Here is a 14,129-nt window from a genome sequence, read left to right as displayed (position 1 = left end):
TGTTCTGGTGCACGACGAGGAAATACTGAGGGCAAAGCCTTTCTGTGTGGAGCATGCATGTTCTCCCTGTGCATGTGACTTTCACTGGTGACTCTGTGAATGTGAGGCTGCAACATGCAGCACCTCGTGACACTGAGTTCTGCCATTAAATACCATCTTTATCAATTCATGTCAGTCATCATCACCAAGGTCACCATCAGTAAATTCATCACAGTCACTGATCATCAGGAGGATGTGACGTGGTGGAGTGGCAGCTTCTCATATCTTCATCCTCACATCCTCATCCTCATCCTCATCCTCATCCTCATCCTCATCCTCATCCTCAGTGGTAGTAAACCTGAGCATAATTCTCAGAGATCATTTGCGGCTGTCACATGCCACATTCGCACTTTCCAAGGGTGAGTTAGTGTATTGCGCATGCGCACTTTAATTATGCGGGGACAGATGGTCATCTTTCCTGGCACGCGCACACGCACAGAGAGAGAGAGAGAGAGAGAGAGAGAGAGAGAGAGAGAGAGAGAGAGAGAGAGAGAGACTGACTCTGGGCGGTACAAATGGAAGATTTGTCACGTGATCCCCGGGGCCGTTTTAATGACGTAAGCACCATATGGCGCGTGCCGGGAGGGGGGCGTGTGGGTGCTGGATATGCTAATTGCCCCCGCCACCTCCACCGCCATCCCTCCTTACGCCGGGGTATAAAAGATGCAGCATCCCGCGCACACGTCTCAGAAATCTAACGGAACGACACGCACGGTCACGCACGGATAACGTAGGTACAGGGCACGCGGGATGCGTGCGATCTGACGGACTGCGGCTCGTTACAACAGGTGAGTCCTGAAGGGAATCATTCAGATAACAAATGGACGGATAAATTCCTCCAGCGGCTGGTTACGTTTACATCCATTATTCATTAATATCCATGGTCATTTCAGAAATCAGCACAGTAATAATCTAATGTTGCCTCATGCACAGATTCTCGAAATTAATAGTATTAAAAAAAATAAATTATCAAGAATTGGGATTAAATTGAAGATTCAGGTATTTTTTTTAATAGAGGAAATCTTTATTTTTAAATTATTTAAAATTCATACGCTTTCTAATTGTTCTTTGTTTTATTTAAATTAGTTTTTTATTTCTCTTGTTTCACTACTGATCAGGCTCGTCTCCACCTCTCTCTGAAGTCATCAATCAGCCTGCTTTGTTTATGCAATATTATTATTATTGTTGTTATTATTATTATTATTATTATAATTATTATTATTATTATTACAGTTGAGTGCACCAATGAGTAATTAAATACTGTCTCACCTTTAAAGAAACCAGTAATAAAGAACATGTTCAGGGTTTTTTTAATCCTGCCGACGAAATTGTCGTTTTTCCAAATTCTTTTTTTCGTTGATAACGCAAATCATGTCCATCAACAGCTCAGGGGGAAAAAGCAGACTTTATTTTTCAGGATCAGATTTGAAACTTTAGATTTTTATAACTTTCAGCCTAATACTGATTTTATCTTTGTTTAAATGAAACCTAAGTGAAACATTTGTGTCTGAAGGTTTCGCCTTTTTAATCAAATCAAAATTAACTGCGCCGGGAAAATGACATGAACACCTTTACTGAAACTACCGTGAAACACTGTGCGCGATTTTCTTTTTTGCTTTAGGAAGAAAAGAAAAAAAACTTTTGCTGGGAATTTTAAATATGATGAATAGTTTCTTCTTTTTTTCGTCATTTGAACGAACGAAATCAAACAAGAGTTAAATTTTATGAAAAAAATGTTTTTAATGATTAAATTAAATTAAACGTGTCTCATTTCAGGGAAATGAAAAAGTAATTATTTAGACATTTTTGTACCTCTTTTAAAAAGCTGACTTTTTTTCATGGATGTTTGCGTTGTTTCCTCAGGAATCAGCATCATGACCAGGTCCGTTCGGGAGGAGAAGTCATCCATGGAGCCGGAGGAGCAGCAGGAGCTCCGCAGCCCCGCAGACAGGGAGGCGGAGCGGGGAGCAGCGGGACCGGGAGCAGGCGGAGAGGACGGCATGGAGGAGGACGATGACCGCCTCCACCATCTGGACGAGGAGGAGGATGAGGACGAGGAGGAGGAGGAGGAGGAGGAGGAAGAGGAGGAAGACGGAGAGAACAAACCGAAGAGGCGCGGGCCAAAAAAGAAGAAGATGACCAAGGCTCGGCTGCAAAGGTACAGGCGCTTTTCTCTGGACAGAAAAAAAAGAAAAATCTCATTTACCCTGCACCATGCAGATATCAACACTGCGTGTCAGCTATTTATTTATCTACTCAAAATACTTAATGCATTTTGAATTATATTGTCTGAAAACCTTTTAGATTAGTGCATGTTTAAATTAATTTCAATATAGTGCTCCTTCTGAAGGATTTAGAAGCTATAAATAAGGGTCTTTGTTTTACTTTACCCAATTATTCAGCTTTCAATTATAAATCAACAACAATATGTTATTTCATTTAAATTTCCTAACAGTCAGTGTTGTTTCTTTAACTCTGAAAATGCAGTGAATAACTGAGAGATGTCAGGAAAGCAGTTTGAGCTTGATGTTTGCTGGCCAACAAAGGCTTCAGCATTTAGTTACAATATCTTGGCTCTCATGTTACTCTAGAAAAATCAATCTCACTCAGCACCAAACAACGTGAGCAGTGCTAAATTACTTCAGTCAGAAAGGGAAAAAACATTTAACAAAAGCTCCAGAGCCAATGGAATACAATTAATAAGTTGTTCCTTATGTTAAAGGAATAATAGATCTAAAAAAAACAATAAATACACAAATGCATTGGAAACAGATTTTCTGCTTATTCACCTTTACATTTTATTTACATTTTTTTTTAAGATTTTGTAGTTAAATCTACAGTTATATTGATGGAAAGTTTGGCTAATGAAGATAAATTAATAGTATCTGTGTTTAGAGAACAATATTCATAATTCAGGCATGATCATGCTCATGAAAGTTGTATCAATTTATTGCAGTCTAGCTGAGATATGATTTCTTAAAACAGCTGGAAACAAGCAGCTTGTCACAATATAAAAGACCTTAACACTGGTAGAAATGCTTTTTACAGATAGCTGGTAATTAAGAAACAATCCCAAGGTCACTGTTCCATAAGTAACCCGGAAAGGTTGAGTAACTGAAGTGGTAATTCACAGTGGTCTTCCTCTGACATCTATAGTTTAATTAAAACTCATTAAAATTCCTCAGTGGATCCAGTCTCTCAGGAGGATCTGCAGTGGAGCGAAGCAGCTCCGTGTCACTTTGCTCCTCTTCCAGTGTGAATCCACACCGCCCTTCAGAAATTACACCCTTCTATTTTTGGGGACAGCTTCATCATGAAGATCCCAACAGAATGGTTGCTGTCAGTTTTTTATTAGTTTTATGAATACGGGTCAGCTGAGCTACAAAGTCCTAGAAAGTCAGATCGGTGGAATCTTGTAGTTGCTCTGGTGTCCAGACTGTATGAATAAACAATTTATAAAAGAAAACCTATGAAGAAGAAAGGTTTGGGATAACCCTGCAGCAAAACCCTCGCTTTCCTGCTCCTCATATCTGTAGAACATCTGTGAACACCCAGATTTCTAATTCCACTAAAGGACAAATATATGACTTGCTTTTATTTTAACATTTCAGCACGGACAGGACTTACATATTTTAATTCAATTATCTTACAAAAATGTAAATATAAAGTTAGCTTACACCGGTATACCAGTATAAGAATAGCCAGCTGAACCAAACAGGAGGCAAAAGAGAGCCTCGTTACCCCAAGATGAAGGGAACCTTCAGGTATTCAGCTGAAAGGATGCTTCTAAACCATCATCTTCCTAAAGCCAGCTGCATAGAAAAACTCCTGCTGTTAACACGCTCTTCACTCATGAATTCGCTAATGTTTCGTAGGTTCAAGGTGCGACGGATGAAAGCCAACGCCCGGGAGCGGAATCGCATGCACGGCCTGAACGACGCCCTGGAGAGCCTGAGGAAAGTCGTCCCCTGTTACTCTAAAACCCAGAAACTCTCCAAGATCGAGACGCTCCGCCTCGCCAAGAACTACATCTGGGCCCTGAGCGAGATCCTGCGCTCCGGCAAGGCGCCCGACCTCATGAGCTTCGTCCAGGCCCTCTGCAAAGGTGAGCGGCGGCTACCGTTAGCGAACACGTCGCAGTCTTGAATGAACGATTCTTGTGTGTGGAATTTGGTTGCCCGTCCTTTGCGGTGAAGGAAAAAATGTCCAAATGAAGTTGGCTCAAATCAGGAAACATGTTATAGAACAAACATCTAGGGCAATATCTATCATCAGTTTGATTTAAAACGATTAATCCCGTAGTGCTTGTACAGATTCATCCTACAACTGAAATCGTTCAGCAGTATCAAGCATTTAACAGTTTCATATTTCTGAATGGTTCCTAAAGATTAAACAGGAAACTCGTTTGCCCTGTTTTTTCCTCTTTTATATTAATCATCAACTCCTGCGATTAATGGTGTATCAATTTACAGAATTTGATTTACAAGTGAAGACAGGGAGGCTGCTGACAGACGCCTCCTGTAGTAACAGTTAAGAGAGGATGTGTGTGTGTTGACCAGATTCCGTCTGTGTTGCCAGGTCTCTCTCAGCCCACCACTAACCTGGTGGCAGGCTGCCTGCAGCTGAACCCTCGGACGTTCCTCCCGGAGCAGACGCCCGACATGGCGACCCACCTGCCCCCGGCCGGCGGCGCCCCCTACCCCGGACACTTCTCCTACCAGAGCCCCGGGCTGACGGCCGGCCTGCCCAGTCCGCCCTACGGCACCATGGACCCCTCCCACATCTTCCACCAGGTCAAAGGTCAGCCCTACGGCTCGCTGGAGCCCTTCTTCGACGGCGTGCTGGTGTCGGACGGGCCGGCCTTCGACCCGCCGCTCAGCCCGCCGCTCAGCATCAACGGGAACTTCTCCTCGTCCTTCAAGCACGAGCCCATCGCGCCCGCCGACTACGACAAGAGCTTCTCCTTCAGCGTGCACTACGGAGGGGGGGCGGCGGGAGGCGGGGGGCACGCCGCCATCTACGGCGGCGGGGGGGCCAACCCGCGGTGCGGGGAGCTGCAGGTGGACGGGCTGATGGGCTTTGACGGACACTCGCACCACGAGCGGCTGATGAACGCCCAGCTGAACGCCATCTTCCACGACTCGTGAGGAGGAGGAGGCCTGGGGGCCGGACGGCCGCCGGAGGCAGAGGGACAGACGGCCGCCGTGCTCCCATCGCTGAACACCTGTCTCTTCATCTCTCTTCTTTCTGTCCGCGTCGGGCTCTGAAACTCTTTCCGAGGGGAGCGGCGGCGGCGGCGGAGGCGTCACACCTACGATGTAAAACTTCTCTGCAGCGCTTCGCCCTGCAGGAGACGCTCGCTGAATGTCTCGCTAATATCAATATTGTCACTGAAAAATAATCAATAATCAATGAGCAATAATCAGGAGGAAACTATGCAATTTTGTTAAAACCTGAGCGACGCTCAGCTGATGATTCCAAATGTTGAAAGAAATAAAGATTTCTCTATTTTTGGGTGGGTGTGTGAGGCGTGACGCTGGGCTGAAGTGTTCATGTTGTTCATGTGGTTTTTACTTTTTGCTTTTTATAACGTTCTCGTAGTGGTCTGTTAACATTTCATGTGACTCTTGTTCATATTTTATAAGATAGATGTTTATAAAAGGCCTTTTATTAAAAGGAATTCAATGGGATTCATCTGAAAGTCTCCGTTCATCTGCAGCAACACATCCCAGCACCTTGAGCTTTGGTGCCATTTGGCCCATTTAGTGAAGAGCTACAGAAGAACACCAAGAACAATAACTACATCTTCATAAAGCCTCCAGTGTTTGCTACGATATTAGTGAGAGTTATTCATCCTGTGCATAGAGTCGATAACGGGTCTGAAGTCATACAGAAGGAAAATTCAAAGAGATTCACAGAAAATGTTAATATTTTTGCAAGAATTTGGATCATGATGCATTTCTAGCTTCATTATTTAAAAAGAAATTCATCAAAATAAATGTAATTATAATCAAATCCAAAATGATGATTGCTAGCTTTCGTCCACTCTCTCGTAGTTTGAGAAACTTTACATGACTGCTGTAAATTAGGTATTTTTAAATTGTAAAGAAAATTCAGTTTTGTTTATGGGGAAATATCACTGCAGCTCAAATCTTTCAATAACACCCAATCAATGCAAAAAGGCAGCACAGAAATCAAACATGGCCGAGCTGAATTGTACTTTTTCCAGTTTCACATCGCATTAAGTTATCAGACTTAAATCAATTAACAAATAAGTCTTCAGTCAGCTGTTTCTTCAGGAGTCTAATCAGCTGCTCTGTAAAACTCTGGCTCTAAAAATAGATCCCTACATCTCACCAAAGTCCCAGTTTTGTCAGTTCTGATGGGATGTTTTCGGTGAAATCTGCCGTACTGAAGGTGTTTGCTGAGGTTTCATATCGGGAAGTGTTTTCTCAGCGCTCAGAGTCTGAGTCTGGATCTAAACATGCAAGTAGGGAAACACATATCTCCTTACAGAGAAAACCCTGTTAACAGCATTATCACACCCACCGAAGGACAAAACTAGGATTACTGCTGCGTGTGTGTGTGTGTGTGTGTGTGTGTGTGTGTGTGTGTGTGTGTGTGTGTGTGTGTGAAGGGCACAGATGTTCGTTCTGCAGGCAAGATTTTAATTTATGAAAATGATCTCGTTTATGCATGAGAGGCCCCTCCACACACACCGCCGCCCCGCTGCGTGAGTGCACGTGTGTGTAAGTCAACAGGGACAATATGGTGGCCATATCCCACCATTTAGTCTCCCTGGTAAAGAGGAATAATGATGAGTGGAGAGTCAGACTGGGACAACTGAATTCATCCTGAGCAGCAGAAACTGTCACACCAGACATACATGCTGAGTCTGCATTTTCTAATATGTTGGTCACATTTTAACTTTATTATTAATATCATTATTTTTACTGAAGCTTTTAAAACTATGGGCAAATAAAATGTGATGGAGATCAATCCACAACCATTATCTTTAACCGAACCTTATGTACATTGACATCATGTGATGCATAATGCAGATAAAGATATAAAGGATCCTCAGAATCCTGCCGTTGTTGCATTCCAGGCATTAGCAGTCTAAACTCCGGTATGAGCAGCCATCCTTGCGATAGTGGTTTAGTGTTTCTGTCTGTTGGCTGATCATAACACTGATTAATGCAGCTTAAACTCAGCCATCTGTCAGCAACACTCGTGCTGTGCGCCTGTTTGAGCCGCAGCTCATAATGTGGTGTTTATACCACACCCACAACACCTTCGTTTGTGATACGTGTCTGGCAGGTGTCTGTTAATCGGACGACACATGTACTGAGAGGAATCTCCCCGCCATGTTTCCAAGCACTTCTGATCGAGTCTGATTTGTATGTCTGGATTTTCAGAGGAGTATTGCTGGGAAGTCGTTCATCTGTTTGCTGTCTGCAGCATGTCCAGCTGCAGCGTGAGGTGCCACTTCAGGTGATAAATGCCACTATAATAAAATGACTTAGCTGCTGCAGGATATGATATCAAGCTAAATTACATCCTGATTTCCACCACAGAAAGTCAATTCAGGTTTTTATTGGCTTTCGAGCTGTTGTCACTCGTCTTATGGTATTAATATCTAAAATCATTAATCATATGTAAATGTTGTAAAGCTATAAAAGAAAGACCACGGCTCGAATTCGACATGATAACTGTGAACTTCCACTGGTGAAAATCATCTTTCACTGCCTCCTGTTGCTCTCACCTCTAGATTACTGCTACACCATAAACTCCACACACTTGCAAATTGAATCTCATATCAGAACTAGTAAACATCTGTTATATGATATAATTTCCTAGATACAAAAGCTGTTTTTCATTTTGCAGTTGACAAAAAACAAAACAAACAAAAGATAAAATGACAAGAAGAAACATTTTTTTTCAGATTACAGCCTCGAGATCAAAACGTCTGTATGAACTGGAGCATTAAAAGGAAGATTGTATTCTCATAACTCTTTTTCACAAGTAGAACAAAATCAATGTAATGTTTTAAGTTAAAGTGAAAGAGCTTATCACTTTAAAGGGAATCTAAGTTTGTTTCTGTTTTAATAGAAGCAACAACACATCTCCAAGAAACTGGGACTTGAATGGTAATATTACCCAGGGAAAGCAAGCTAAACTAACAAGAAACAACTTGAGGAGCATTTTACTAATCATAAATGTAACCAACACCAGTTCAGAAATACAGTATCTAAAATTAATCTCTGAGAACTAAAAATCAGCAGGTGTAAATTCTGTATTGTTAAAAATATTTCAGAAAAATGTTTCTTAACAAAATCTCAAAGACTTACAAACTATTACATCCTTTATTAAACTGGAAGATTTATTGAACCTGAGCTACATATTTTCTATTTCCATTGGTTCCATTGCACGTCATCCAACCTGGGGTCACTGGGTGTTTGCATCAATCCCAGCTGAGTTTGGGAGAAATCAAAGTACATCAGTAGACAAACAGAGAACATGCAAACTCCACACACAAAGGGCTCCATGCTCGATGGTAAATCAAATCATAGACTTCTCATCTTGACCCAAGAGTGCTCACCACTGCACCACCACACACAAAATACAGCTGTTTAGGAACGGATTCAGTTATATATCAGTACATCAAGAATGTGTTTTTTATTTGAAGCAGTCATAAGCACAAAATAAATTAAGACCTTAAACAGATTTCACGAGTTAGGAGAATTTTTCATTACAAGATTGAAGTTGTAATTCTTCTACTCAAATATTGCACAAATTAGAAATGAAAACTTGAATTAATTAACCATAGATTAAAGCTTTTTGAAAATCATACATATTTTATAATAATTTATATTTGTGTTTACAAACAACTCAAAGAAACACCACTGCCACCGAATCACTGGAAAAATTCCAAACCAAAACAAACAAACGAATAATAAATAAGTAAATAAATAAATAAATAAATAAATAAATAAATAAATAAATAAATAAATAAATAAATAAATAAATAAAATCAAGTCCAGGTCATTTAAAGTACATTTTTAAGTAAACGCACTAGTTTATTTGATAAGAGAATCGTAAATAACCAGAAACTAGAGTCTATTAATCGACCAGAAAGTGATTAGTGACGCAGAAATGAAATCCTGATCAGGACGCGCTCCCGCGTGGACAGACACGGGAGCGCGCACAGCCCTGGAGCACAGGATCTGCCGCGTGCACGAGCCTGGAGTGTGGCAGAGCCCGTCTCCATAGCGACGACAAACCGGAAATACACCGTGATCAGCTTACGGCATGTTTATTTGTGAGGAAACCAGTCAATAAACCTCCGCGTTTGTTTATTGAGAGTTTGTTTGTCGCCGCTAAAGTGAGTTAGCATGTCGGAGCCCGAGGAGGAGCTGCGGGAGGACCCGGGGGACGGCGCGGAGGGGAAAAAGAAACACGAGAAGCGGAGCGGGAAGAAGAAGAAGGAGAAGAAGAAGAAGGAGACGGAGAAGGATGAAGAGCAGCAGGTGGAGGAAGAGGAGGAGCTGCAGGAGCAGAGGTGAGAGGTTTCTCTCAGGGTCATCTGAGTCCACACTCTCCTCTGAACGAACTTTATATTGAGTCCAACTGCAAAACTCTGAAGTCCGAGCAGAAACGTCAAAGAAATGACCGTGTAGCTTAACCACTGAAATCACTTCTTGGATCCAGTGGAAACTCCACAAACAGTGCTCTGGAGAAAACGACAATCAGCACGTCGAGTTTGTGAATTGACTGGAAGTTAGACAGCTTGCTATGCAGTGAGAATAAAACTTAACAAAGTTTAACTGAGATATAAATATTGTGAAATCCTAACTCTGACTCCTTTTGTCATTCAAACCACATGCTGTTCTCCCGTTCTGTTCCGGAGTGCCCACTGGCCTGAATGGTCCTTTTCATTTCATTTTCACTGTAATGGATACACAATCATTAAGCTCAGCAGAGAATATATCAGTATCAATATAGAAAAAGAACAGAAGAAACATTCCTGTCGTCATCCAAGTTGTGAACAATAAAATTGAAGCAGGTTACTCAAAAAAAGCAGCCTAACATAACACAATATATTATAAAAATACGATAAATATATGACAATATTGATCAGAACTTCTATAAAACAACCCATGAACTATAAAACTACTTTGAATATGTACTGTATATACAGTGGATATGTAGGAAATCGTACTGGTGAAGTCTGATAAACCTCATAGCCTCAGCGATACATGGCTGTCCATAATGTCTGATTGACCTGTTGACCTTTGTTTGGAGTGTTTGACATCCTAATGGCCCGTCAGTAGAAATGGGCTCAGAGTCTGTCAGTCCTGCATTTTATAGCCCTCTGCTGGCTGAATAGGTCGCTGTCCAGAGTGGTGAGGCTCCCCTGAAATCTCATCAGCCTTTCTGAGGCACCAAGAGCAGACAGTGACCTCCAGGGAGGTTCAGAGTGCAGCCAACGCAAGACAACTCCTGTCCTGCCTACCGCAGAGCAGTAAACCAAACACAGTGAGCCACTTGCAGTATCATAATAGGGAACACTCAGGCAGGTACAAAATAGCACAACAGCAGCCCTGCTGCCTGCTGAACAGTAACCAGTGCTGTGGCAGACACTTCCCAGTGGTCAAATGCAGACACCTACACACACTCCAGTGTGAGGGGTCCAGCGGGAGCTCATGTTTCTAATTGCTTCTGGGAAGAAGACGCCACATGGTCGAGAGAGACCACTTACACGATTATGGCGGACCCTCATAGTAAACTGGGCCGTGCTACATGAAGAAACAGCGCACCTGGTTCTGCAGATGTTCAGCCTATAGGAGGCGTCTGAAGACAGTCCTCACCGGCAGAGCAAGGGCACGCCCTGGACTACCATCCACTCCCACACCTCCGGGTGGCTGAGAGTCCAGTTGGCCACAGATGCTTGTGTTTGGACTGTGTGGGAGGAACACTTCAGAAGCGATCGAAAACCCGAGCATGCACAGGAAGAACATGCAGACTGCACGCAGAATGCCAACCAGACTCTTACTAGGAATATTCTCACTCTGAGGCAAGAACACTAATCATTGCTCTTCTAAGTCACACAGTACTGATAATTATTCAGTAATCAGAATCAGAATGCTAATAAAACCATATTCATCCTAATATTGAAAAGAAAAAGTGAGGCTGTCTTATGTAGGGAGTTTAGATGTCTGCTGTTCTTCGTCTTGTCTTTGAAATGTCAATGAACATAATTTTATACAGTTTGCTTTCTACATGAAAGTACAAGTATTTGTAGTTTATGACAAACTGTGTCCATAAAAATGGAGCAATGCAGTGATCCCTGAAAGTGAAGTGGGTCAAAAGTAGGTCCGGTTGACCAGCTCCACAGGAGGAGTTACAGTATGGTGGTAGTTTCACGCTGATGGTGATCAAAACAGCTGAGACTGAAAAAACAGGCCGATGAAGTCAAACAGCGCTCTTCATATTAAGTGGTTATATTAAGAAGTGAGTGAAGACTTGATCTTGATGTAGGAGATGGAGGAAATGCCTCCTCTGTGCTGCAGGTCATGTGAGGATCATGACCTTTGATGTGTTCAGGGTCGAAAATAATTCAAGCCTCCAACTTCCTGTGCAACATGTGTTTGTACCGTACCAAATGAATGCGGTATTACCCCGTCATTAAGATGATAAGAAAAACACACTGGTAACACACACAGTGGATCCTGTCCGGACACATCGCTCCCTCATCATCATCATCATCATCATCATCATCATCATCATCAGCCATGCTGTGTGTCTCGATGTGTTCCAGCGAGCGTGTTGTTCTGCGAGGGATCTTCAAACTGGGCAAGAAGAGTCATGACGTCCTGCTCACTCGAACAAGGCTGACTTGGACCCCCATCGTCCCGGAGGACCCCACAGGTAACTTACCATGACGGCGAGTTGTCACGGCGATCAGGTGTTTGGCCGACTGTCAGAACAACAGTAGCAAGAGGAACAGTGCAGGAACTGAATGTAGGTGAACGTGGTGACCTCTAAAGCTATTCATGTGAGTCCCTCTGTCAGGTCGTCTTAGGATTTCTTATCTCAGATTCATGAGGGTTTTTTCCTTTTTACTTCAGTGTTTTTCCATCTCACTGGTTAGATGAGGGATTCAACTGGTTATGATGCTGCTGCGTTGCATTGATGTGACCTGTGTTCATGATTATAGTATTTTAGAGGATTTTATTTGTTGTTTGTTTTGCTTTTATGGGATGTATGCAGATGCAATGCAGAAAGTAAAAGAGGGCAAAGTTCAGTGTCTGATTATTGTTAATGCATTTAGCTTCTTTTGTCAAATGAAAGCAAGGCAGTGGGAGTTTATCGGATATTCTTTGTCATGTTCACTTTAAGTTTTGGAAAATGACGCCTGAGCAAGAGAAGGACTCAGCTCAACTCAGTAAGGGACGAGATTTGTGTCCATGTGGTTGGAGCTCTGTCCACACGTTCATCAGGTCTCTTTCATCTTTGCCTGTAACAAAGAGATTTTAGCCCAAAATGTAGCTTTCATTGTGTTTGAAGATGAAGCCTGTCCCTTTTTCAGTCCCTCATCATGAAGCACTTTTTTCCTTTTTTCCTTTCTCTTCCCTTAAACTCAGAACAGTGACGGGAAGCAGCTCAGACCTCCACCATCTCTCTTGCTGAATCTCAGATGTTTCACTCGCTTGTTAAAAAAAGAAAGTGATGCAGCACCATTTCTGTTTCTATTCTAAATCCCATTGATCCTCCGGTTTGAAGTGTGCTGGGTCTTTTAAAAGCCAACCAGCTCTGCTTTACCTATGTTGTGATAATATTTTGGTCTCACTCTGGTTGTATTGTGCTATAATTTTGTGAGCGTCCCGTCGTGTGTGAGATTTTTGGTTGAAATCCATTCAGACAGAACTGGTTAGTGGAGCAGGATGAAGGTGTAAATTCAATGAATGTGTGTGTAGCTTGAGCCAATCTGTTTTGCTGTATTTCATCCAAGATAATGTCATTAAGCCAGCAGTGTGTGTGTGTGTGTGTGTGTGTGTGTGTGTGTGTGTGTGTGTGTGTGTGTGTGTGTGTTGGCAGTACTAGAGAGCAGTTGGTTTGGCCCATGGGGGGTTATTAGAGTCTCTCAGTGTGAGGAGATTAACACACACACACACACACACACACACACACACACACACACACACACACACACACACACACACACACACACACACACACACACAATCAGCCTGTCAGCATGCTGCAAGTGTGTTGATTGGATATTTCTATATGAACAAATCAGCTGCTGTTGTTTATGTTTATTTCTTCACATGAATTCATTTCACATCTCTCTAACCAGCGAGGCGAAACCTGAGCCGTCACACAGGATGTGTGTCTTATAGCAGTATTGAAGAATTTCACATTGCTCGTATCACAAGTCAGACTAGTTTTTGTACTAAAATTAAAGCTGAGAACAAATGAAGAGGTGTTTTGAAAGAGGTCAACATGTTGATATCCAGAAGAAGCCATAAAATCCACCCATAAGTCTTGAGGTAATCTGATTGCGTTCTAATAGATTGCTGAAATGTGAACCTCCCTTTGGAAGTCTTCCATCCCTCGCTGTTCACTACATTTTCCTAAAACCTGTTCAGACTTTCTGAAGACATCAGCTCAGATTGAACAATTCCCATGTTGCATCTTGAGTATTTTTAATGTACAGGCCGTAACATACGTGGTGATTTCAAGACCGATTAGTGATCAGTTTACGCCGTCGGAGTTTCCCTCTGGTCAGTCTAACGTGAAGTTTTCTACTGCACGGTAGAGACGTCCTTTAAGGTTACAGCCACAGTGAGGGTGGGTTCAGAGGACGTTCATGACAGCGCTGCGTCTTCTGAGGTGGCAGAAACACGACTGTGTGAGCAAGATATGATCCACAACACCCCACAGCGACCACATGGCCCGGTCGCCATGAGACTGGACTGACGCTGAGCCTGTGGGCCGATACACAAAGACAAATAACAACTTTTACTGGAGCACAGTGTGTGCTTTATGTGCATAATATTCTCCAGGTTTTTTTTTTTTTTTAC

The 14,129-nt window shown here is 42.5% G+C and overlaps 2 protein-coding genes across 3 annotated transcripts in view; both read left to right on the top strand.

Annotated features, from left to right (window-relative positions):
- Window positions 1–729: 729 nt before the first annotated feature.
- neurod1 (neuronal differentiation 1) overlaps window positions 730–14,129 on the top strand; it is a 27,966-nt gene continuing 14,566 nt past the window's right edge. Inside the window, exons 1-4 of one of the 2 annotated variants that reach the window (XM_030111423.1) lie at window positions 730–827; window positions 1,903–2,197; window positions 3,915–4,144; window positions 4,618–5,204. In XM_030111423.1, the coding sequence (XP_029967283.1) occupies window positions 1,914–2,197; window positions 3,915–4,144; window positions 4,618–5,186 (1,083 nt within the window). In that variant the 5' untranslated portion in view covers window positions 730–827; window positions 1,903–1,913 and the 3' untranslated portion in view covers window positions 5,187–5,204. Of the gene's footprint in view, window positions 828–1,902; window positions 2,198–3,914; window positions 4,145–4,617; window positions 5,732–14,129 lie in introns of those variants that run through there. The other variant, XM_030111422.1, reaches the window with a different exon arrangement.
- Window positions 9,435–14,129, top strand: part of cerkl (CERK like autophagy regulator) — a 26,824-nt gene continuing 22,129 nt past the window's right edge. The window contains exons 1-2 of the mRNA XM_030111421.1: window positions 9,435–9,601; window positions 11,861–11,970. Of these exons, the coding sequence (XP_029967281.1) occupies window positions 9,435–9,601; window positions 11,861–11,970 (277 nt within the window). The remainder of the gene's footprint in view (window positions 9,602–11,860; window positions 11,971–14,129) is intronic.

The sequence above is a fragment of the Salarias fasciatus genome, chromosome 16, assembly GCF_902148845.1.
Source record: "Salarias fasciatus chromosome 16, fSalaFa1.1, whole genome shotgun sequence".
Classification (NCBI taxonomy): Eukaryota; Metazoa; Chordata; class Actinopteri; order Blenniiformes; family Blenniidae; genus Salarias; species Salarias fasciatus.
Note: the sequence above shows the minus strand (reverse complement) of the source record. Positions and strands in the feature narration are given on the sequence as shown.